Consider the following 25,079-nt stretch of genomic DNA (forward strand, 5'->3'; position numbering starts at 1 on the left):
CACACGCGTGTGCGGGTTTGTATGTGAGCTGGGCTCACTAACCTAGGACGGGGATGGCTGTCCCGTGGTCACTCTGTGTGTCATCTGGCGGAGGACCTGGTGTCCCGGCCTCCAGGGCGCTAGCCCTCGCGAGGGTTCCAGCCCCTCCGCATCCTCGCCGACACTTGCTACTGTCTGACTGCAGGCCCGCGCCCGGCGGCTCTGCCCGGCGGCTCTGCTGCGCTCTCGGGGCTGTGGTCCGAGTTCCCTCCCACCGGCTCCCCGGCTCCCCAGGCGAGCGGGGACAACCCTGGATCCGGCAGATCTGCCCTGGCTCCTCGCCCAGCGTAGCGGAAAGACCCCGCCGGGCCCAGCAGTGCAAAGCGAAACCTTCCTTCCGCGTTTGACCAAATGCCGCGCCTTTTGGATCCCCGACGCCATGCTGCACGAGGGGACCGTCCACGGGGAGCTTTTGTCCTTCGATCCCCCCACCCCCGGCCAGCGCCCCAATGCACAGAGAAGCGGACGCCTCGGTGGCTTCACCTTGACCTTTTTTATTTGCGTTTTTTAAAAACAATTAAATTAGAATACAAATATTAGAAAACCGCGGCCCTCAGCTGCCAGTGCAGCCGGAGGGGGGCCGAGCTGCACGGCCGAGTTTATACAGTAAAACTGAATTTGCCCTCGGCCAGATTGATGTCCCTTTCTTCAGACCTGAAACGGTATTGCTTCCTGACTAGAAGAGCTGTTTACACAAAGGAAATTATTCTGGGGCTGGGGGGGCAGCAAGGAAAAAAAAAGCAGAACAGAACGGAGGGCAGAGGCGGTGGGAGAACCGAGCGTGGCCTCCAGAGGACAACGACGCTGGGCGGGGGGCCGGGCACCCAGCCGCGGGTTCCTGGAGGCATCGGGGGCAGTGGTGGGGACCCCCCGCGATGGCTGGACCCCCGAGGCCGGGCGCCCCCAGGGGCTCGGCGAGTCGCTGACGGGTGGCCCTCGGCCTGGTCCTGTTGGAAGACGAGAGTGAGGCTCCCCGGGGGGGCGGGCCAGGCAGGCCTCTACCCGTCGGAAAACCCAAGAGCAAGAGGGGGGTAGGAGCCACCCCACGTGGAGAGGGCGAGGCGGGAGTCCCTGCTGCCCCCTGGGAAGTGGCCGCCCGCCCCGCCCCCCTGAGGAGGGCCGGGGGTGGTGGGGGCGTCTGTGGACATCTGCGCTGTTCCGTAGGGAAGTTAACCTGAATTGGAGTTACCGAGGTAGCTGGCTAGAAAACTGAGACCCCCCCACGCCACACGCTGCCGCACCCTGGGGCCCCCGCCTTCCACGGGGGTCCTGGCCACATGCTGGGTCTTCAAAATACCAAGTTATTGCACTTTCAAAAAATACAACACATCTGTGGCTAAACCCTCCCCGGCCCCCCCCCACCCCCCCCCCGCCCCTCCTGTGCCCCCCGCCCCCCTCCCCGCCCCAACCCACTCCATGGCTTCTTGGCTAAAATGCTCCCTGCTCAGCGGTGCGCTCCAGGGTCTCTGGGCGAGAGAACGTGTTTGCAGAGAAAAAAAGCAGAGGAACAGACGGATGTCAAAGTCGCGGCTGCTGCCAGGGAGGGGGGCCGTGCGCCCGTCCGTCTCCCCTGCCGCCCCCACCACCCCCACGCGCCCCATCCCTCTGCACCGGCTGGAATGGTCCCTGGAAGAGGCGAGGCGAGGCGGGGCGGCCGAGTGCGGCTCCCCGGGTCTGCCTGCCCCTTCCCAGGGCCGCCTCGGGCTCCGCGGCTCGGCTCCGGCTGGGGAGGCAGCTGGGCGGGTGGCTTGCCTCGTTTGTAAGAGTTTCATTTTTTGTTGTTGTCTCATTTTCCTTTTTTTTTTTGGACTTTTTTTGTCATTTTACTTTTTTTTAATTCTCCGATAGGAGAGTCCAGAGGTACAGGTACCAGGAGCCAGGGAAAGGGGTGGAAAAACAAAATGAACAACAGTAAAAAGAAACCAATCACTCCTCCCTCTGCACCCCGAGGCCCGCCTGCGCCCCCTCCGCGTGGGTGAGCACCAGGGAAGTCGAGCGTCCAGCCGGGGGCGGCGGCGGCGGCGGCGGCGAGCAGTCAGCAGGCCGACACCAGGCCCTTCTGGAAGGGACAGCGGCGCTTGGGCCGGGGGCCCTCCTCGTCCTCGTCCTCCTCGTCCTCCTCCTCGTCCTCCTCGTCCTCCGACGACGACGAGCTGTCCAGCGTGAGGTCCACCACGTCGGCTCCCGGCTTCCCGTTCTCGACACCGCCTGCCGCGCCGCCCCCGCCCCCGGCGCCCCCAAGCGCCCCGCCCCCGCCCCCGCCCCCGTTGACGTTGGGGGTGGACAGGAGCCCGTTGGCGTCCGAGGTGCCTGAGGGCGACAGGGAGAGGTGCTCAGAGCAGGCGCGGGGAGGCCAGTGAGGGGCAGGGGCCCTGGGGTGCTCCCCCGCCTCCACGAGCGCCACGGGGTCCCCAGAGCCCCCAGCCGAGCCCCGCTCCGGCCCGCTCGCGGGGAGCCCACTCACCGAGCACGAGGATGGGGCACTGGGGGCTGCAGCTGCGCTCCTTCTCGGCGCGGATCGGGCACCACGAGCCGTCCACCAGGTACTCGATCTCGTCGGCGTCCTCGCACTCACTCAGGATCTTGGAGAGGAGCCTGGAGGGGCAGGGGGCTGATTCCTGGGCCGCCGTCTGCCCCCCCGCCCCCCGACTCAGGTGGGACGCTCGCTAAATAAACCACTTCCTTCTCTGCGGAAGCGGTTTTCGGACAACCCCCACCAGGGCCCGGCGCCCCAAGGTGCAGCGGGGCTGCGGGGGGGTGGGGGGGGGCCTGCCCGCGCAGCGCTCCGTGAGCCCACCGCTACCCCTCTGCCCCGCGGCCCCTACCCTCCCATCCCGACCCCGCGCCGCCCCTCGCTACAGACGAGGCGCCAGGCGTGCACAGGCCGAGCGCGCTGCTCACAGCCCCCGAGAAGCCCTGGGGTGGGGCAGGAAGAAGCGAGACCACCGCGTCCCGCGCACACAGCAGCGCCCCAAGAGAGCACGGCCGGCCCAGCGGGACAGGCCCTGGCCCTGGGCACCGTTTCACTGAGGTACTGCCAGCCAGCCCCATTTTACAGACGGAGACACTGAGGCCCGGGGAGGGGTGGGAAGCTCCCCAAAGCCAATGAGATGTCTGGCTGGCTCGTGCCCCACGCCCCCCATGCCCAGCTGGGGGTCCTCGGAAGGCAGAGTCTGGGACAGAGTCCTTATGAGGACCCCAGAATCACCCGGCTCAGGGCCAAGGGTGGGACAAAAGAGCATAATCCTCGAGGAAGCACATGAATCAAGGACTCTGCTTCCAGGAAGCCTCCCTGGCTATGCCCAGAGCCTGTGGGATGCTGGGACTGTGGCGTGCGGGGCACAGCCACCCCCCCAGACCCCAGGACCCTCTGCCCCTGGAGCTGTCGGAGCTGCCGCCACTCGAGCCTGGGTGACCCGCTCTAGGCCTGTGGGGGTGGGGGGAGAGGCAAGCACGGGGCCACACAGCTGCCAGGCCAGGAACAGAGCGGCCATTCAGCCTTGACCCTTGTGCCCGGCCCCAGGGGCCTCCTCACTCCACCCCAAGGCTAGATGGCGTGGGGACACTGGGGCACGGCAGCTCAGCCCTTCCGGGGAGGGGAGCCAGGCTCAGAGCTGGCCGGACCTGGGTTCCAGTGCTGGCCCGGCCACCTGTGAGCTGGGCACGCCCGGGGCAGGTGACTGCCCCCTCTGAGCCTCAGTCTCCTCATCTGTAAGGTGGGGACGATCCAGGCTCACCTCCTGGCACGGTTGGGAGGGATGGCTTGACAACAGCCCGAGTGCAGTGACCAGATGAAGACAAGCACCCCAGTGTGGGGACGGACTCACGCCAAGCCCCCACCGACCGTGGGCCATCCCCGGGCCCACAGCATGCACAAATCCCACGCACACACTCGGCCCTCACGCACTGCCAGGCGCAGAGGGTAGGCACAGACCCAGCCTGGCAGCCGCAACTCCCCTAACCAAAGCCTCTGTCCCCCCGCCCCTCCCCCAGCTCCGGGGACAGGACATGGGTGTGGCTGGCGCCTGGCCGGAGTTGCTTGGTCAGGTGCTGGGCTCACTTTCTGGAAACCTAAGACCTGAGCAAAGTCTCCCTTTTGGGGAGAACGGCCTCTTCCCCTCATCCCCCCGTGGCCTGGGGAGGGCTGATGCCGCCTGGGCAGAGGGGCACCCGAGAGCCGAGACCAGAGCCGGGGAGACTGTGCTCTCCACCTCTCCGCACAGAGGGCATACCGGCTGCGGTGCTGAATGCTGGGTGCGCAGCAGCTCTCCGGCTCGCGCAGCGGCCCCGGCACCGAGCTCTTGGGGTCCCTGCTTCACGTGGGGCAAAGCAGACCCCAGGTCCGCGGGGTCACAAGCAACAACCGACCTCCTGGGCCCCGAGAGCCTAAGCTGGCAGCCCCCGCCGGCGCACGAAGGCCCTGGAGCCCCACGAGGAGGACATCTGCCTTCCCTGCGGCCAGGGCTTCTGAGCCACCCGCAGACCCGAGTCAGGAGACCCAGGGGCCTCCGGAGGGGCGCGGCGCGGCCCCTCCTGCCGCAGGGTGGGCGCGGGGGGGACGGGGGCTGCCCAGCGCCGCCCGGAGCCTCACCCGTCAATGATGAGCTGGTCGTAGGGGGCCGGCTTGTCGCACACGGGGCACATCCAGGTGGGCTTCTTCTCGTTCATCTGGAGGTAGAAGACGGCGTCGAAGCACTGCAGGTGGGCGCAGGTCTCCGCCCGGCAGGGCACCGACAGCCGCATCTTCACCAGCTGCGGGGAGGGAGCGGGTGGCGTGAGTGGCCCCCCTCCCCCCGGGCGGCCCCGCGCTGCGGGCAGGTGGGGAGCAGAAGACGCGCACAGCCCGACTCACCGGGCAGATGAGGGAGACCCGCACGCCGGTGGTGGCGATCTCGCTGTCGGGGTCCAGACGCAGCTTCTCTTTGACTGCGGAGAAGGAGGCGGCCGTCGTTAGCAGAAGGGACAGAGGCGTCTGCGGGGTCGGAGCCAAGACGCAGGCTTTTCCAGCACCCGCGGACGCCGGGGAAGGCAGCAGCAAGCACCCTCAACCCCTCCATCTCAGGGGGAAGACGGTCCACACACGGAGCACCCCAACATCCACCTCCCAGGATGTCGAGATGTACATTTCAGCTCCAGGGCCCAGGGCCACGAGGATCACCTGTGAAAGTGTCCTGGGCAGCGGCCGGTAATTTTGGACAACCTGGCATGCCGATGGGGCAGGCCGACCCGACAAGCCCCCTCTGCTGCCCGTTTTCACAGCCCATGGGCCTCTTTTGGAAGAGAGATGGAGGCAACCGACAGCCGCAGACGGGGCTGTTCGCTGGGACTGTGTGTCCCACACCAACCATCCCGGAGGGCTCAGCAAGAAGGAGGTTGGGCCGCTCCAGGATGGTCCTGGCAGCCCCTTTCCCGGACACCCCCACCCCTGGCAGGAGCAGGAGTGAGCCCACGAGCACGGCCTCTCGGGTGACCTGAAGCCAAAGGCCTCGTGGAAAATGCCCACAGCAACACACAAGGCCCCCTTCTTGCCGGTGAACACGGCAGGAGAGAGACTGGAAGGAAATGCGCACGAGCAAACCCTGAGGCAGGCCCACAAGGAGGAGTGCGGTCTCCCTCCCTCCGGACCCTTTCGTTCTGCATTTGTTCTGCTCTCGGTGGAACGGGGAGACTGGCTGACAGACCCCCAGAGGGCTCAGGACAGACGGAGCCTGGAGCTGCCCCTCCTTCCTCCGTGTAACCCCTGCAGCCCCTCCTCCAGAAGCTTCCTCTTCCCTCCCACACAGGGTTGAGGGGGCCTAGGCCCACCCCTCTCCCCAAGGTCCCGAAGGCCCCATCAGCTGTTCACACCTTCACGTGAATCCCCACCTCAGGGCCTGCCTCTCTGGCCAAACGCCAGCGATGGACTCAGGTGCATCTGGTTTTGAAGCGAGGCCGCCTCCTCCCCACCCGACAGAGAGAAGGTTGGGTGCAGCAAGAAGGCTACAAGTGAGACAAATACAGGACTTCCCGCAGCAACTAAAAACCCAGCAGCCGGTGACCCAGCCTGCGGGTGGCTTCCGAGAGGAAACTGAACCGTCGGCGCCAAGCAGGGGCCCGAGCGGTCCCACACACACCACTCCCTTTAGCCCTGCGGACCCCCGCCTCTCCCAGACTTCCACCAGACCTCTGGGTGCCCTGCCCCCACCCTGTGGGCCTCGGCCTGGATGAATCCCACCTGGCCCCCACGCCAATGCCTGCCCCCTCTGGTCAAGTCGGTCACTGTCCCCACAGGGAGATGGGCAGGTGGGGGACCGGTTTTGAAGAAAGGGCTCTTTGAGGGAAAGAGGGAGGCAGTGGGGTGGGGTGCACAGGCGGGAGCCCTGCCACTCTGCGCCTCAGGGTCCCCAGTGGTCGGATGGGGACATCGCCAAGTCCCTCGGCCCAGGACTACTGTGAGGATCTGGTGAGAAGGTGCAGTGACCAGAGAGGGCCAGTGACTTGCCTAGGGCCGCACAGCCAGCGCACGCACGGACACGAGCCAAAACACAGGACCGTCTTGGCGGTGGTTCACTTTCAGCGCTTACTACGTGCCCCCCACCACCCCCAACACAGCCGGTCTGGTCTCAGGTTGGATTCCATCACTCCCCGGTACCTCCGGCTGTGAATCGGGTCTGCTCCTGCCCCCGTGTCCCTGGTCCCCGCCCAGCAGTCAGAAGCAACGGCCTCCAGCCCCCATCCCCCAGGATCTCTCCCGCCTCGCTGCTGTGGGGATGACCCCCATGTGCTCGCCCTGCCCACATGCCAGACCTGCCCCTGGCTCTCACCACCCAGGCTCCCTGGGCTGGAGGGCCTGCCTCCCGCGTCCCTGCCTCAGGGCTTCTGTGCTGGCTGTTCTGCTCCCCCTCCTTCCACATCCCCCGGGGTGACACATGGGCCCACCAGCTCACCCAGCGCCTTGCACAGCTCTGGATGCTTGACCCCAATGGTTTTCAACCTCTGCAGCAGTTCTGAAGAGGTCAGTTGCCGCACCAAGTACAAGGCCACGGAGTAACTCTGGGGACAGAGGTGGGGGAGGGGTGGTGAGGCCGAGGAGGGGCGGCGGGGGGGGGGTGCAGGCAGGAGGCAGCCCCGCCCCACTCACCTTGCCGTAGTTCCCCCAGGTCACGGTGATGCGGTTGGTGGCCGAGGACAGGTACATGAGGTGGGTGAGGTTGATGGGGCGGCAGGGCCTCTTGGGTTCCACTCCAGGCTTATTGGAGGGGTAGTAGCCCTGGAAGCAGACGCGGGGGCTCACACCTCGGAAAGAGGTTCCATGGTGCCCTCTCTGCCCCACCCTCACAGTGGCCCAAGGCTGCGGTGGCGGGGGCCACGGGGGGGGCACTCACCGGGACCGAGCAGTAGCTGTGGTTGACCTTCACGGCGATGTTGGGTGGGTACTGGTCCTCCTGAGGGCCGCTGGTGTCTGAGTAGCAAATTCTGCAATAACAACGTGGACCGTGAGGCCAGCAGGGGCTCTGGCCAGAGGGGTGGCCCTGAGAGGGGGATGGGTGCAAGGCCGGCATGGAGGCCACAAGGGCCATTTCTGCCCAACAGATGCATCGCCGTTCTGGACCGTACGAGGGGCTCTCGGGGCCCCAGATCTGGTCTGAGCAAGGCTGGGCGGTGGTGTGTCCACAGGCAAGGACGGACAGCAGGAAGAGAGGAGGAGCAGGCCTCCACCTCTGAACCGGGGAGAACCAGAGAAGCCGTCAGGAGGGAGAGGGGCCCGACTGGGATGCACCTGGGGTGGACAGGGCAGGGCTACGGGCACTGGGGGATGCGGGCAGGCCCAGGCTCACCTGAGGACGACCTGCACGGCCTTGATCCCGGGCTGCAGCTCTCTGCACATGCCGAGGAAGCAGAGGGGAGAAGGGGGGTCAGTGAGGCAGGAGAGCACCCAGCACGGCACGCTGATCACTTCGCCTGCACTAGCCAGACAGGTTCACCTGCTACCTCCCTTGGCAACCGAAGGTCTCTGGGCGCTGACTGAAACGTTCTCTCCTGTTTACTCACTGGTGACTTGGGCAGATGACCTCTCCCTCTGTACAACCGGAGGGGAGTGTCCACGCGGATATATTTAATAGGTCGGTAGGCAGAGACCCAGTATGTGCCAAGTGGGCAACAAACGGCTGCTCCAGACAGAAGGGCCTCGGGGAGCAGACACCGGGAATGCCTCTGACCCTCAGCTGTTATGGCTCGGGGTCTTCATCAGGGAGATCCTGCCCCGGCAGGACCCCAGGCAGTGTCTGGGGACAGCTACAGCCATCGCAACTAGAGGAGTCCTGCCATCAAGTGGGTGGGGCCAGGGATGCCGCTCAGCCCCCATGCCAACAGGGCCAAGGGGAGCTCTGTTAAAGCGGGGGCTGCGGATCAGAGGCAGCGAGAGCATGCAGACAGGGCGCACTGCCCGGTACACACGGCAGGTGCCGAGCACAGGGCGGGGGCAGGGCTTCCCCTCCCCCCACCGCGGAGCGCAGGGCCCACATCGGGTCTGCAGAAGGCGCCCCTAGCCCAGCCCTCTAGACGGCCCCAGACCATGCCGGCCCACCGCCTGCCGCGGAGGCCAGCAGGGGTGCAGGGCGCAGCGCACCTGGAGTTCCGGATCAGCTCCACTTGCCTTGGCGTCAACGCAAAGATGCATGGGCTCTCCTGAAGCTTCTCGTTATTCTGTGGAACTAAAGACAAACTCAGGGTCAGGGTGATGTCTGGTCCCCAGTGAGGGAGCCAGCCACACCCATTTCCAGGGGCTGGACCCTCCTCAGACCCGGAAGCAGTGAACAGGAGGCTGAGCCTCACCCAGGCAGCCAGGCCTGTGGGATGGAAGCAGGGCCGCTTGGGACGAGGGTGCAGGGGAAGCCCAGCCCTTCCTGGTGCCACACCACAGCCTATGATTCAGGGAACACCCCTAACCCCGGAAGGGCCTCTTGGGAAACAGCAAATTTCTTAGCCCTCCGGGGTTCAAGGGTCTCTAAGGAAAACAGAAGCGCTCAGCCTGGGCACCTGGGTGGCTCAGTTGGTTAAGCGTCTGCCTTGAGCTCGGGTCATGATCCCAGAGTCCTGGGATCGAGTCCCACATCGGGCTCCCGGCTCGGCGGGGAGCCTGCTTCTCCCTCTGACCCTCTCCCCTCTCACGCGGTTTCTCTCTCTCTCTCTCTCAAATAAATAAAATCTTTAAAAAAAAAAGACACGCTCAGCTCACGAAGAGGAGCCTGGCGGGCTGGCAGGATGCAGTGGGACAGACTGCACACCCTTGGGCCAGCTGCTTCCCCTGGAGCCTGTAAGATGCCAACAACTCTGTCCCCACCTCACACAACTGTTCTGGGCAACTGGCAAGCGTGTGCCTGTCTGTGTGGTGCTCAGCAAAGCCCCTGCAAGGCACTGCCGGAGGGGACAGGGACAAGCTGGACAGAGGTCCTGCCTCGGGCATTCATGGCCAGCAAAGGAGGTAGGCAAGTGAAACTGCCCTGAACCTCCAGGTGCACAAAACAAGAGTCACGGAGCAGCCCAGCTCACAGCAGGAGACACAAGGAGGGCAGCAGGGGCACCACACTAACCATCCCAAAGTGCCCACCTGGGTGCAGAAGTGGAGGAATGTCTGCCAGGGGACGGAAACCATGGTGGTGACAAGCTGGCTCTTCACTCTCAATTATAACTGCATCGAGAACCCCAGGGGTGATCAGAAAGTCCCTGAACTAAATGAGAATATACACTGCGCCAAAACTTGGGGGAAGCAGCTAACATAGTCGTTTGGAAGCAAAATCAGAGCTTTAAAATGATTCTATTAAAAAAGACAGAAAACGGGGCGCCTGGGTGGCTCAGATGGTTAAGCGTCTGCCTTCGGCTCAGGTCATGATCCCAGAGTCCTGGGATCGAGCCCCGCATCGGGCTCCCTGCTCTGCTGGAAGCCTGCTTCTCGCTCTCCCACTCCCCCTGCTTGTGTTCCCTCTCTCGCTGTCTCTCTCTCTCTCTGTCAAATAAATAAAATCTAAAAAAAAAAAAAAGACAGAAAAAGTTTTCAAATGAAGGCCTTGCATTTCCTCAAGAAACTAGAAAAAAGAGCAAATTAAAGCTGAAGTTAGAAGAAAATTAAAAATAAAAATAGAAAGTCAGCAACAGAAATAATAATCAAGCCAGTCTTCTTTGATAAGCTAAGTAGAACAAACAATAAAAAAAGATCATAAGCACACCCACTGTCAGAAACGAAAAATAGACCGTAGTACACATCTATACCCTTTTGGTTTAATACAGGAATGAAACCAACAACTTTATGACAATAAATCTGACAATTTAAATGAAATAGACAAATTCTTCCGAAGTTGCAAATTACCAAAACTAGCACCAAAAAATATAAGAAATTTGAAAAGCCCTTTATCAGTTAAAGAAGCTGAATTCGGGCGCCTGGGTGGCTCAGTTGGTTAAGCGACTGCCTTCGGCTCAGGTCATGATCCTGGAGTCCTGGGATGAAGTCCCACATCAGGCTCCCTGCTCAGCGGGGAGTCTGCTTCTCCCTCTGACCCTCCCCCCTCTCGTGCTCTCTCTTTCATTCTCTCTCTCAAATAAATAAATAAAATCTTTAAAAAAAAAAAAAGCTGAATTCATAATTAAAAACTTTTCCACAAAGAAAACTGCAGATCCAACTGGTGAGTTCTACCTAATATTTAAGAAATCGTATAAACTTTTATGAACTTCCAGAAAATAAAGAAGAGAACAAGTAACTCACTTTACAGGGCTGACACGACCCTGATACCAAAACCTGACAAAAACACATCAAAAAAAGAAAATTACAGATAAACATCCCCCATGAACACAGACACAAAAACCCTTTAGAAAATATCAGCAAATATCCGGGCCCTTGGGATTTAGCTGAGGAATGCAAGATTGGTTTAAAACCTCTACACAGGGGCACCTGGGTGGCTCAGTCGTTAAGCGTCTGCCTTCGGCTCAGGTCAGGATCCCAGGGTCCTGGGATCGAGCCCCGCATCGGGCTCCCTGCTCCGCGGGAGGCCTGCCTCTCCCTCTCCCACTCCCCCTGCTTGTGTTCCTGCTCTCGCTGTCAAATAAATAAATAAAATCTTAAAAAAACAAAACCAACCAACCACACTGAAAGCCACCCGATCAGAAGACTGGATGCGACGTGGCTGGCAGGAGCGAAAGCCTCTGGGGAGGGCAGGCCGTCCTGCACAATCTGCCAAGATCACCCACACACAACGTGGACCCAGCGGCCCCCGGTTCTAGGGCCACGACCGCACACGTGCTCACACACCCAGGAGGACCGGGGCCCGCGGACAGCCATCGCTCAGAACGGTTTCCATCGAGGGCGGATGGCCTAAGTCTATGCCCACCGACCTGGTCTGGTGAAGATGCACGCCGGAGCAGCTTACAGAGGAATACCACGCAACCCCGACACAGATAGCGAAGGATCCAGAAGCTCTTCACACTCCGATAAGGACGGTAAGGAGTAACCTCCGAGATGTTCTTGTCAGGTGAAAGCAGCTGGTGCGGGTGGGTGTGCGTCACACCCGGACTCGTGTCACCGACAGGGGGAAGGGTCTGCGTAAGTGCAGGTCTGCTCATCTGCTCAAGAGACATCTCTGGGTTGGGAGCCCCCTGAGAATCGGCCACAGCCACTGCCTCGGAGTGACCGGGAGAGGCTAGAAGCCAGCCTTCTTTGTACTGCCAACCCATCCAACAGCGGTGTGCGTGCTGTTCCTATGAAGGGCTGGAGCGTAAGTAGTTTTGGTTTTAGTAAGACACGTGGTCTCTGCCTCAACGTCCCCACTCTGCCTTGTACCATGAAAGCCACCAGGGACAATAAACAGACAAATGGGGCGTTGCTGTGTCAATACAGCTTGGTTTAGGAAAAAAGGCTGCCAATGAAATTGGCCCCTGGCCCTAGTCGGCCAACCGCTGCTCCAGAACCTTCTCTGAATTCCAAACCACAACAGCAGGTAACCTATCTAAAAAGCAAACACGGGCGCCTGGGTGGCTCAGCCATTGAGTGTCTGCCTTCGGCTCAGGTCATGATCTCAGGGTCCTGGGATTGAGCCCCGTATCGGGCTCCCTGCTCAGCAGCGGAGTCTGCTTCTCCCCCTCCCCCTGCTCATGCTATCTCTCTCGCTCACGCTCTCTCTTTCAAATAAATAAAAATCTTAAAAAAAAAACAAAAGTAAAAAGCAAACACAATTCGGATTTGAAACCAGCCGAGACTCAGAAGCCAGACCACCAGGTTCATAACCCAGCTCTGCCTGGGGCACACATCCCTACCCCCACCCCAGGCTGGGTGCCTTCCGTCCCCGGGACCCAGTTCTCGGGGCACAGAGCTGGGCGTGAGGCTGGAGCTCAGCAAGAGGCAGCTGCTGTAACCACCAAGCTGCCGCCACCAATTCACGCTTGTTTGCCGAGGGCCTGGCGAATCCCTGCGCAGTCCTGGTTGGGGCCCTTGAGGAGGGCCGTCTAATTGGGGGGGTGAGGGGGCCCACAGGCCACCTGTAGACATGCCCAGACCTGCCCTAAGAGCCAAAGGGCAATTATTTCCGACGGGGCGGGGCGGGGGGCGCTCACCATACCCAAGCTGGGCTGCGGCGGCTGGCGGCTGAGCGGGAAGCCAATCCCACCTGCTGGCCAGGGAGCTCCATCCCCAGAAACAAGGCAGGCAGGTGAGCGCTATCATGGGAGGCCAAGAGTCTGGGGTCCCTTCCAGGGCTCCCCCTTCTAGATGACACCACCGTGGGGACAGCGTTCGCATTTTCTGCTGTGCCATGGGCCCCGGGTGGCTGACTTCCCTCAGGAAGCCAAGTGGCCAGTGGGAGGTGAGCCGCCCCCTCGGCCGGGACACAGCATACCCCACACGGTAGGAGGGGGGTGGGGGTCCCCCAAATCCAGGCCTCCATCGTCCACTGCCAATGGCAGCTCCACCCTTTCGGCTGTTCAGGGTTGGGCCGTGGGCAGCATCCACGACTCTCGGCACCCCCTGTCCCCCCAGCATCAATTCCCAGTTGGCTCCAATTTCAAAACACACTAGTAAGGTCCCTCTCCCACCACCCCTACCCCTCCGATCAGTACACTGACCCCTCGATGGCCCCCCAGCTCCCCCAAGTTCACCGCCTGCCACTTGAGGGATGCTGTCCCCACCCCAAGCGGCCCTGATTCCACAGCAGCCACCCAGGCCACCTCCTTGTGTTCCCCAAGTGCCAAGAACATCCTGCCTTGGTGCCTTTGCACTCGACATCCCCTCTTCGAGAACATTCCTCCCCCAGCTACTTAGATGGCCCTGATGTCTCTGAAGTCTGCCCAAACTCCACCAGAATGACAGACTTCCCTGAGCGCTTTTATTTAAAAACTGCAAGCCCCCCATAGCCCCCTGCAATCCTGGTACTGCCTGTATCTCCTTGCCCGCTTGATTTTTCTCTAAAACTTTTACCTCCTAAGAATCAACACAATTTCCCAGTGTCTTTGGCTCGTCATGAACACTGAACCAACCCCAAAGTACCTCTGCCGTGTCACATAGGCTGCCACAAAGCCATGGGGGCCCCGCGTGGGCTAGGACGAGGTACCCACCCCAGGCCTCAGAGCCCCCCAGGGACTAAAGGGAGGGAACCCCCTGCTCTCAGGTCTTCTGGGAGGACTGGGAACCAGCCTCTGGTTCAATCCAAGACACTAACAGAGGAGCCCAGCACGACCATCTCTACCCCGGCTGCCAGGCCACCGTGCAAACCACCAGCAGCAGAGAACACGATATGGGGGGCATGAGCGGGAGGGTAAAACGGTAGTTAGGACGTAGCCACCGTTCTGGAGGATCACACATGCAAAAAAAAAAGAGGGTGGCAAGAACAAGCCCAAACCTCCAACAGGGGCCTAATACTATTTTCTACAACACACACACAATTTTACAAAAGTTTAAATAAAAAGCAAAGAAACCGGGATCTCCAATCAGTCAGAGAGGCCTGGCCTCCCTCCCACTAGTCTGCAGCCTCCTGCACCCTGGGGCCTCAGAGAAGGATCAAGGCCTGTCCTCCAGGCCAATGCCCCCAGACCCACATAGGGTCTCTGACTCCGGCCCCGGCTCTCCAAATGAGGAAGTCAAGGTCTAAGAGATGGTGTGGGCGGTGCAGGGGGCCTTGCCAACAGCAGGGAGCAAGCAGGCACCTGCCCTGGGTCAGGGGCTCTGGGCTCACACCCCAACTCCTCCAATCACAGGGGCAGAACTTGGGTGCCCACACCCAGCTGGCGGGCTCTTGATTTGCTACTCCTGAGGTCATGGGGATGGTACAGGGTCACACACTGAAGGAGAGCTGGAGAATGCTAGCTCTCGGTCATTCTCACGGCAGCTTCCTGGCTGCTTCTCAGCTCCCGGACTGGGCACCTCCTGCCCCGCTCCGCACCGTGGATGCAGTGAGGGAATGAACCGATCCCAGGCCCAGACATTAAAGAAGAACACCTACAAATGAATAAGCCACGCCAGGGCTGGGGGCAAAGCCATGGAGGGGGAGAGGGTGGTGACGGGAAGGCGAAGGCAGGCAAGTAGGAAAAGAAGATGAGCTTCAGGTTAGGTGCCTCGGGAGGGAAGGGCCATGTGGTGTCTGAGAAAGTGTGACAGACAGAAGGTACAGCATGTGCAAAGGCCCCAGGGCAACACGGCCTGGTGTTTTGGAGGAATAGTGAGGGGAGGGGAAGGGAGAGAGAGGAGAGGAGGGCAGGGAAGAAACCAAGCAGAAAAGTCAGTGGGTCACGGGAGGGTTTTGAACAGAGGAAGGACATAACTGGATGGCTCTTTTAAAAATTTCCTCTGGCTGCTGGGGGGGAAGACTGACAACGTGGAGGGAAGAAACCAGGGAGACGGCTGGGCAGGTGGGCGGTGGGGGAAGCCCCGCCGGCCCAGTAGGTTGGGCCACCTGCCCCTTGAGTTGGGAGGCCGGACCTGGGATGCCACGTGACCACCCAAGCTCCCAGGGCCCGGGATGGACCTGAGGACCCAGGGAGGGAGCATGCACCTGCGTGTGAGCCCCGCCTGGCCCCTGGACGGCACACAGGCCACTCTGCCTCTGCGTCCCTCAGGAGCTAACACCCACCTCAGAGAGGACCCCAGGAAACGAGACCCGGGAAAGCTTACCAGATCTTCGACGACCCCAGAAGCCCTCGGGACAGTCCAGCCGGCCCCCACTCTCCCCGTGGCCCACCCATCTTGTGTTCTCTGGCCTCTCCCTCCCTCTCTCCTCTCACGCCGCACCTCGCTCCAGTCACAAGGACTTCTGTTCCCGAGCCCTCGCTCACTGCCAGGCCCGGACCTGGGACACACTCCCCTGCGCCTTCCTCTCTGTCAGGCTTATGGCTACTCACCCCTCAGGTCTGGAACGTGGCCTCCTCCAGGAAGCCTCCTGCCTGCCACCTCCCCACGAATGCATTGGCAGGAGCTCGCGGCCCTGACCGCCCCCAGGAAGCCTGCGCTCCCCAAGCAGAGCATTGCTCTCCCAGCACCGTTCGTTCACCTCAAGTGCAGCTTCCCGGCAAAACACGCCAGCCGGGGGACCCCATACCTCCCCTGCTGCTTCGGCGATACCAGCCAGAGGCCGGAGGGGGAACACGTGTGTGCCCTGCACAACGGGGCGGGCGCCGGACCAGCAGTCCCCAGCCAGCACTGGTGCTGGCCACCCTCTGGGGCACGGAGACAACCAGGAGACCCTTCGGAGTTGTCACGACGTGGGTTGGCTCCTTCACTTCGGGGCGGCAGGGCCCGGCCCCACAGCCCGAGACGCTGGCCACAGGACACTGGCGAGCCTCACAGAGCAGCACCGCGTCAGGTCGTGCTTCCTTCCTTCCGCCCTCAAGTCTCAGGATGGCCTCTCCTTTCTCCCACGCACCGACGGGGCTCCGGGCCTCCTCCGTCACTCTCCGGCCGCTCACACCCTGGGTGGCTGTCAGATGCCCAGTGAGCCCCCAGCTGCAGGGGCATGCCCAGGACGGTGTTCCCTGGCCCCCCTTGGATTCTGCTGGGGTTGGGAAGCAAGTGCCCCTTTCCTGGCTGGGACGGGTCGGACAGCCAGGCTCTTTGAGCTAAGAGGAGGCCTGAGGTCCAGAACATTCCCATGCTTCAAAATGGGTATCTCCCCACAGGGGTGCAGGGCACTGATGACTCAGGGAAGGGTCAGAGTCAGGAAGATGGCTGAGCTGCGGCCCCAGGGCCCCCTCCTCAGCAGGCTGTGTGACCTTGCGCCAGTTTCCCAACCTTTCTAGGTGCCAGCCCCGCTGGAGCAGATCATCTGTCTCCTGAGGTCCTTCCAGCTCCATTATTCTCCTCCCCTCCCCCAACCCAAACATTCCACTCCCTGTGATTTATGTCTCCTCTGCACCCGGCGCGGTCTCCATCCCGAAGCTGGAGCTGGCCGGCGGCTCTTCCGGGGAAACAGACCAGAGTGTTTGGACCTCATTCTGGTCAGCAGGTCATGGTCAGGAGCACGGGGGGACGGGGAAGCCAGCTGAGCGCAAGCCCCGTGAGGTGGCTCTTGGGCAACGCCAGCGCTGTAGAAGAGGCACCCCAGGGAGGCCCCCAGGTTGAGGAGCGGGGGGCCAAAACCGCTGGTCCTGGAATAGAGGGGACCAGACGGCTTCAGGACCAGATCTGTGCTCGACGAGGACGCTCCCTCAGAACCTAGCAGACAACAGAGGGTCCCTGAGGATGGGAGTCCCAAGGAAGGGGTACATTCAGGATAGGGGCGGGGGAGTGGGTGGGAGCCAGGGCAGGGCGGGGTAGGCCTCTTTGTTCTGAGCCGCCAGCAGAGTAATTCCTGGTGTAGACAGGGGAGCAGACTCTCCCGGAGATCAGGTGACTGGGGTCCCCGGGGGCTCAGGGCAAAGTGATGCACTGCGGGGCAGGAGTGGGAGCGGACCATGCAGGAAGGACGCTTGTGGTCCAGGCAGGAGAGGGAGAATGCTGGCCCTTGAGTTCAAAGTCACCTCTGTCCCCCGCCCAGTGCCATGCCTGACTTTCTGCTTCCCGGTGAAAACCCAGCCTCCTTATTACAAACATCACCCTTGAGTCCTCAGGAACCTGAACCATCAGCCTGACCTTCAGAGCCAGCCAGTCCCAAGGCCCCCAGAGCCTGCCGGAGAACCCCTGGGGGTAGGGGGAGAATGGGTTCCAACACGTACAGAGGGTAGTCAGGAGGAGCAGAACCAGGGCGGGGTGGGGGCTGTCCTGGAGAAACTGAGGAAAGGGCCTTGGGTCTCCAACGGTGCCATGTCAACCCCACGACAGGTGCTGCTAGGCCAACTTACTCCCCACTCGGGGGCTGGTGACCAACACCGCCAAAGGGAAGGCAGGAGAGGGCAGAGACTCGGGTTGATACGGGGCCTTGGGACTCCAAGGCCTGGACCAGCAGCAACTCCTTCCAGCTTCACCGGAACCACAGCCGCCTTGCCCAACCTCACGAAGCTCAAGGGCTACAGGAAGGAGGAAAAGAGGCAGCTGCATCCCCCCCGTTTCCCCGCAGCTAGGGCTGGACAGAGTGGGCTCGCTGGCATGGGGCTGGCGTGGAACTCTCCGTGCACAGAGGGGCCCCTTGGCTGAGCAAGACGGGATGCTGGGTCAGCAGGGCAGGAGGGATTGAGGCACACAGCAGGGGGCATGGCGGGGGGGGCACGGGGGGGGCACGGTGGGGCTGTGACCTCTGCCACGGCACACAGAGCCCAACTCACAACCAGGGCCAGAGCCTGGTGTGCAGGAGGGGCTCGGTAAAGATGCAGGGGTTGAAAGGGAGGTGTGGACGAGGGGCTGCAGGGGGGCAGCTGGACCCACAGTACTGACATGCGCTCGGGGCACCTCTAGGCCCTAAACGAGGAATGCCAGAGTGAACCCTTACAAGGGTGGAGGGCTCTGCTTGTTCCCTGCTGCTTCCCCAGGGTGGGCTTCCACGGGCCTCCCACCCAGCAGGCCCTCAAGGGGAAGAAGACGGAAGAGGTGAGAATGACGACCAGAGGGGCCTCCAGGCCCACGCGGGCACCCAGTCAAATCCGAGGGGCGCCAAGAAGCCCGTCGCACTAGACTCGCTATCTGGAGCCCTGGAGGCACCAGCAGCTGTGGCCGGAGGGAGCACAGGAGGCCGAGATCAGGCCGACACCCACCCCGCCCCATCATCACGGCTGCCAGTGAGGGGCCAGGCCTGTCCACACACGGCGCGCCATCAACCTGGGGGCCAGAGAAATGAGCAAAGAGGAACCACAAGGCCCTGGCATTGTCCCCTCTACTCCTGGCGGTGTCCCACCTCTTGGGAGCACAGCCAGCCTTCCCTAACCTGCTGGTCCGTGGTGATCGGCCTGAACCCATTGGCCAAGGCTGCTCCCAAGGCTGCCTACCAGGAAACAAGCCTTTTGTGGGAGGAAGGAAGGAAGGACGGAAGGAAGGAAGGAAGGTCAGATCCAACTTCCAGCCCTTTTGCCACAGGGAGTTAGAGCATGGAAGCCAGCATCCCCGGTGGCCCCCAGTGATGCCCGCCTCCTGATGGTCCAGGCTGGAACAGTCCCGGCCCATAATGCACAGAGTTGGTCTGTGTGACCGACGGAACGTGGAACACAAAGTTAGGTCACTTCCAAGCGGAGGTCAAAGAAGCGACGTGGCTTCTAGCTGCCCCTACGCTCACACATGTGCGCATAGTAACCCTCCCACCACCCCCATCACTGGTTCCGGACGCAGCAAACCACCATTCCACACTGTGAGGATGCTTAAACAGTCTCCAGAGCCCACATGCCAAGAATCAGGGTCTTGAGCCAAAAGCCAGCAAGAAACCGAGACCTGCCAGCAACCCTGTGAGTGGGCGGCCCCCAGCCCTAGTCGGGCCTTCAGATGAGACAGCCCCCAGCCAACAGCCTGACGGAGACCTCACCAGTGCCCATGCGTCAGGACTGCTCAGCCAAGCCACTCCCAAGTTCTCACCCTCACAAGTGCCTGTTGTGCTAAGCTGCTGTGATTCACGCTCATTCGTGAGACAACCCTACAGGTCACTAATATAAAGACCCAGAGGGGGCTTCTGTGCTTCCTAGGAGGGAAAGCCCCCCACGACCCCTTGGCCCTCGCTGCCTCCCGAGAGACACTCCGGGTCGGTGACGTAGCTGCCACAGGCACTGGGGGAATGCAGAAGGTGGGACCCCCCCCCAGGGCGGTGGCAGACTCACCCAGCTCTGTGGGCTTCAGCAACTCGTCCAGCATGTTAAAGAAGGGCAGCTTCACCAGACGCACTTCTGGCTTGAGGGTCTTGGCAGGCAAGCGTCCAAGTCCATTCAAGTACTTCCCGTAGAGCACGGGGTAGTCAATGTTGGGGCCCGAGAGGGGAGTCCTGGGCACTGTGCCAGCCCGGTCGTAGGTTGAGTGCATGGTCAGGGGGTCCAGGGGCCGGTGGGGCTGGGGGACAGGCTCTGAGCTCTTCTTGGCGTAGCGTGTCTCGTACAGCTCCTTGATCTTCTTGAATAGCTCGGGGCTACAGTCAAACTGGACCAGCTGGAGGGCCCGGGTGACAAGTTCGTGTTTAAGTCCGCTCTTACTCCGGCCAACAAAACCCAGGAGCATCTGAAGATCGGAGACTCGGAAACTCATCACCATGTTCTGGGGAAGAGCAACAACAGACACACACGCTCAGAGGAGACCTGGCCAGATTCGGGGACTGCCAATGCAGCAAGGGGCTTCCTGGAGCCACCTGGGCCCTAAATTGGGGGACAGTGAAGTGACAGCCCATCAGGTGCTGCCTCGCCCTGCCCCCAGGTCCCCTTCACTCTAGCTGGCAGGAGCCCAGGAGGAGGAGGGGGAGGTGGCAGTTTTGGCACCAGGCCCACTAGCCCAGGCTCAGTCCCACTTCCATGCCTTTGCTCAGGCCTCCTGCTCACCCTTCCCTGTGATGCCCCCTCCCAGCTCAGCCCTGCTCCCCTCCTCCTTCTCAAATCTTCCTCGGCATTGCCAACGCAGCAAAAGCTTCTGACCGCCCCCCCAACACACACCACTGCCTTCTATTTTAGGTTCTCTTTTCCCATCTTCAAGCCTGAAAGCATCCCCAGGGCAGGAACTGGGAATCTTGCTTTACCCGTAAACAGCCTCAGCCACTCCCTAGCCAAGAACACTAATGGCCTCTCTGAACCTCAGTCTCTTCGTCAGGATGACAGGATCCACTTCGTCGGGATGTGGGAAAGACCAGATGAGGTAACATACGGAAAGCAGAGTAAACCAACGTTGGCCACAAACATGTTTTCCCTTCAGTCTGGAGGATGGTAGCCACGATTTAATACTAATCACCTGCCAGGAACTGAGCTGCACATGCAATCATATACTTAACTCTGATTCTTAAAACAACCCTGCCAGGCTGCGGGGGGGGGAGCTCCACGTTATAGCCAAGATTCAAACCTAGGCCTGACTCTAAAGCCAGGGGTAATTTCTCTCTACCGCACTACAAGCGTCCACATGGAGCTGAGCACAGGCGAGCATCAAACGTCTGCTGATCATTCCAGCAGGCCCTCTCCAACTCGACACTGTGGACGCTGCGGCTGGATTGTTCTCTGGGGTGGGGCTGTCCTGAGCACTATGGGGTACTCAGCAGCATCCCTGGCCTCCACCCACTCAATGCCAGGAGCCCCCCCAAAACCCAGCGGTGACAATCACAAAGGTCCCCCAGACACTGCCAAATGTCCCCTGGGAACAGGATCGAGAACCGTGGGTCTGAGGGGAAGGCTTTGGGAATCCGGCAGCCCCAGAGGCTGTGAAGTGAGCTGTGGTGAAGTGAGCTGTGGCGAAGTGATGAAAGAGGTCTGGCAGGGTCCCTCCAACTCAATCAAGCCAAACACGAGAGCTCAGCTGATGCCAATGTTTTCCTTGGGGCAGCCTGACCATGGCCTGCCCTCTGTGAGACCCTGGACCCCAAGGGGAGGGACGCTTCCCATAGGCTACACGAGCAAAGTGTCCTTGAAGGATGGATGCGCCGGCAGGGTTTCTGGGCCACTCACACTGAGCCCCAAAGCTGGCCTGTGTTGAATGAAACGTGGTGGGTAAAAGAAACTTCCAGGGGAATGGGGAAAACAGGTACAAGTGATGAGGGTGTATACTGAAAGCTGGCGGGCACAGGGCAGGACACCACCCAAGGAAACCAATAAAGCCCTTAAATTCAACTTGAGAGTCTGACAGTCGGAGGTGAGTGGGAATCCTGCCAGGGTGTTTACATAGCGGTCCCAATGCCAGAAGGCTCTGGTGTTTCCCGTCTCCTGGCTGTCGAAGGGTGAGGCGTGGAGACTGATGGGAGCACTGGGACTTAGGAGCCCCGGGTTCCCGGACGACCCTGGGTCCTCCATCAGGCCTCTCTGTACTTTGGGCACCTCATCTAGCCACGTGGGATGGGAACCCTCTAAGATCACTCCCAGCCTTACACCAGGCTCCGGCTGATGGCGGGGAGGGGCTGTCGAGGCACAAAACGACAGAGACAGACGTGTGGAGCTGCCCCGTCCTGCCTGCAAAACCTCAAGAGAGAGCCTTTTCCCGCTCCCGCACTAGACGTGGAGTGTCCGCCGCATGCCAAGCACGAGGGCTCTTCCAGCGCGGTAGTGGCAGGGTCCATCGGAGTCCCAAGGGCACTTCCTCCCACTCCCCCCCAGCTGTCTGGGGGCCTGGGGACCCTCACATCCCAGCACACCCCTGGCCTCGGGACCGCAGCGGTGTGCTGGCCTTCAGAAAGCCTGGAACGCTTATGAAAACAAAGACTTCACCTTCCCTGGCCTGACTTCCTACCTTGAGCAGAGAAAATGGGCTTGCAAACAAGATGTTTCTTCTGGAAGAGGCCCAAGGCCTTGGAGGGGAGAAGCGATGTCATGTGGAAGCTGACTGGCCTCCATGGAGCTAAAGGCAGGTGGGCTCAGGATGCCAAGTCTGACCATAACACATCTTCTAACATCACCCCGCCCCTGGGAGCGCCCCGCCCCCGCCGAGGCCTAGCCCTTTCACCAGGTTGGACATCCGGATCTGCCGCACGAGCATCCTGGGGCACATCCCTCAAGCTGCCATATGTTCACGACTCAGATCTCTCAGCAGCTGCCACCACCAAGGAGCCTGCCCTTGACACTGGGAGGAGGGACAGCGTGAGAGGGGCACAAACATTCAGGAAGAAGCCCCAAGCGCTTTGCAAATCACTTCCTGCCATGGCTTCATCCTACCCCGCCTGCCCCTCAGATCTGTGTTTATAAACAGCACCAGGCCCCGACGGCTTCCATAGTCTCAACTCTGGGCTTGTTTGGAGCTGCGTGGAAAAACATCAGCCTGGATAGAGCTGCTGGGCTTAACTTAACCGGTCTCAGGTATAGGTTCCTCTGAACGGGGGAAAGTTAAGGTCCTTCTCTCCAGGAAATGGGAGATCTGCGCAAAATGCTACCATCCCAAGGGGTTCCCAGACTACCTCTTCCCCCAAGCCCTCTCAGGGGCCTCAGGTGAAGAGTCTGATTTCCAAGTTTACCAACAACCCCCCCCCCGTTCTCCCCGCGGAGCAGCCAGTTTTGTACCCCAAAAGACGTAATCCCCAGCTCCTAATACAAAAGGTTAGGTAAGCACCTAAAAGAAGAGAACACTTCAATGACACGTGCGACACTCCACGGCGACAGCCAGAGACTAAAGAAGAAAGGCTCCCGAGGCTCAGAGCAAAGCTGGGCCACTGAACGGAGGCTCACATTCTAGAGAACTTGAAAAAAGGCTCAAGTTGATTTAATTGGGGTGGGGGGCCCCAGCCACCAGAGGGTCAAAGAGAGTTCATCAGATCGTATTTCAAGGCCCTGGATGGTATAAAAGAATTTAGTCCCTACCCTCTGGTGGGGGTGGGCGTGGGCGTGGGGGTGGGGGCGGGTGCCCAGGCCCAGAGTCACAGAGTCACAGCCCCATGGGACCACTGAATTTCAGGGCTCCAGGGGACTTCAAGCCCACCGGCTGCCACCTCGGGCGTGCAGAGTTCAGACTTCTGCATCTCCAGGGGAAGTCCCAATTTCTCAAAACCCTAGAGAAGGGCAGTGTGTGTAGTACAGGCATTGAGTGGGACGCTCCAGGGGGAAGGGAGCTCCATTTCAGATCTCCGCGGGAAGGGAAGGGAGATGGAAGGAGAGAGAGGAACAGGAGAAAGAAAACATTTACAGGTCAGGACCCTGGGGAGGGGAGACCAGCGGGGAAGGAGGGGGAGGAGCCTCTGACCAGCAAAGGTCCAGTCCCCTACCTCCCTGCCACCAAAGACCTTGAGTAAACTCAGGAAGGAAAGGAACAACCCTAGTGTAGTTCGGGGCAAGGGCTCTGGAGCCTCACCGTTGGGGAGGTACCTGGAAGAGGGTACATCCCTTAACAGGGATGGCACCTATGGGATGTGGAACCTGAACCCCAAAATGGAGTATGAGGGAGAAGCACTGAGGGCACTGAAGAAAGAGGTGGGGGACTCTCCATGGATCAACACAGGAAACCAGCAAAAAAGGAGACGGAGGCCCAGAAGCCAGAGCTGGGGTGCATAAAGAGATCTAAAGTGGGGTTTGGGGAGCTGTATGGAGGGAGTGTGATCTTAGCAGACTCACTAAGGAGTATAGGGGAAACTTAGTATGGGGTCTGATCTTGCTAGCGTGAAGTTTAGAGACCCCAGGAGCAGAGTCCAAAACCTCACAGATGCTGTCCCGAGGGTAAAAAGTGGGAGGAAGGCAAAGCCCAGGACCCAAGACTGAGGAGAGAGTTAGGAAGGGTTTGAACAGGGAACAGTGGTCAGGACTCCGTCCCAGGCGGGAGAGCGAACTCGAGTGACACGGTGCCCACTCCGAAGGCGAGAGAGATGGTGTCAGGAGGGGGGCGGGGCTCTGGGACCAACGCGGGAGCTGAACTAGGGGTCCAAACTCCAGCCCGGGGTACGAACCCCAAGAAAACACTGTGTTTGGGGGAGCTTCAGGACCCTGGCTCATCACCCCGGATGGTGGAATCGGTGGCAGAAGGGTCAGGGGACCCTTCAGAGCAGGGAGTCGCCAACCCCAGCTGGCCTGCTGGGTGGGGGGGCTGAGACCCAGATGCCAGCCTTCGGTGCCATGGGAGGCGAAGACACTCCCCCAGGCCAAAGAGCAGGACCCCGGCTCAGGGCGAGGAGGGGACGAGCAGTCCAGCCCGTCGGGCTGTCCGGGGGAACTGTGCCTCTAGCTGGGAGGCGCGGCCCTGTCCCCGTGCTTAGGGAGACGGGACCCTAACCGCTCGGGCTGTGGGGGGGCAACCCCGCCTCAAGCCCGAGAACCAACCCCCAGCGCGAAGGCTGGGGAAAGGTTGGGGGGCCCCGCCCCCGGCCTCCCCGCCCCCCGCCCGCACCCGGCGCGCCAGGGCCAGGGGCGGGCGAGGGGGCCGGGCGGCGAACCGCGAGCTGGCCGCGCCGTGGGGCCCCAGGCGGAAGGCGCAGACCTCCGCCCGCCGCCCGGCCCCCGCCCACTCTCCCGCCCGCCCGGGCCGGCGCCGCCGCCGCTCACTCACTTTGGCCTCCACCAGCTCCGCCGCCATCTTGGCCACCAGCGTCCCCCGCGCCGGGAGCCCCCAGCCGTCGCGTCACGTGACCGCCCGCCACTCGCGGGCGGGGCCGCCGCGCGGCCAATTAGCGCCCGCACGCCCTCCCACCCCCTCCGCGGCGCGCGCTGCTGCGCAATGCGCAGGCGCGTACGACCGCCGCCCGGGCCTCGGGCCAATCAGGGCGGCCCGGCACCGCCCCCCTCCACTTCTCCCCCGGCCGCCACGCCCACCCCTCGCGGCGTCTGGCTACTTAAAGGAATACGAGCCCCGCGCAGTTCGGGGCGAGTGCTGGGTCCTGTGTGGGTCGGGAAGGAGGACGGGAGGGGGCGGCGGTGACAACAATGCCGCCAGGTGCTGCGGCCTCCGCGCTGGGCGGCCAGCCTGGTGCGCGCCCGGATGCCAGGCGGCGTCGGGGGGAGGGGACGGGTGCTCCAGCGCGGCGGTCGCCGGCGCGTGCGGCCGGGCGCCCAGCCGCCCAGCACCGCGCCGCCTCGGCGGGCCCAGC

At 61.6% G+C, this 25,079-nt stretch overlaps 1 protein-coding gene across 2 annotated transcripts; it reads right to left on the bottom strand.

The window, feature by feature from the left end:
• Positions 1-513: 513 nt before the first annotated feature.
• PIAS4 (protein inhibitor of activated STAT 4) lies at positions 514-24,665 on the bottom strand. Of its 2 annotated transcripts, none has more exons than XM_064573372.1 (11): positions 24,542-24,665; positions 19,222-19,648; positions 8,675-8,732; positions 7,857-7,898; positions 7,404-7,494; positions 7,160-7,288; positions 6,966-7,071; positions 4,892-4,965; positions 4,631-4,791; positions 2,504-2,634; positions 514-2,349 (listed from the first exon to the last, which is right to left on the bottom strand). In XM_064573372.1, exons 1-11 carry the CDS (start codon positions 24,566-24,568, stop codon positions 2,075-2,077), a joined length of 1,521 nt encoding a protein of 506 aa, XP_064429442.1. In that variant the 5' UTR covers positions 24,569-24,665; the 3' UTR covers positions 514-2,074. The 2 variants fall into 2 exon arrangements, with proteins under 2 accessions (XP_064429442.1, XP_045719274.1); XM_045863318.3 differs by having other exon boundaries at positions 8,648-8,732.
• Between the last annotated feature and the right edge of the window lie 414 nt (positions 24,666-25,079).

This window comes from Mirounga angustirostris, unplaced genomic scaffold, assembly GCF_029215605.1.
Source record: "Mirounga angustirostris isolate CCGP_5_RB_7025 unplaced genomic scaffold, mMirAng1.0.hap1 SCAF_1, whole genome shotgun sequence".
NCBI lineage: Eukaryota > Metazoa > Chordata > Mammalia > Carnivora > Phocidae > Mirounga > Mirounga angustirostris.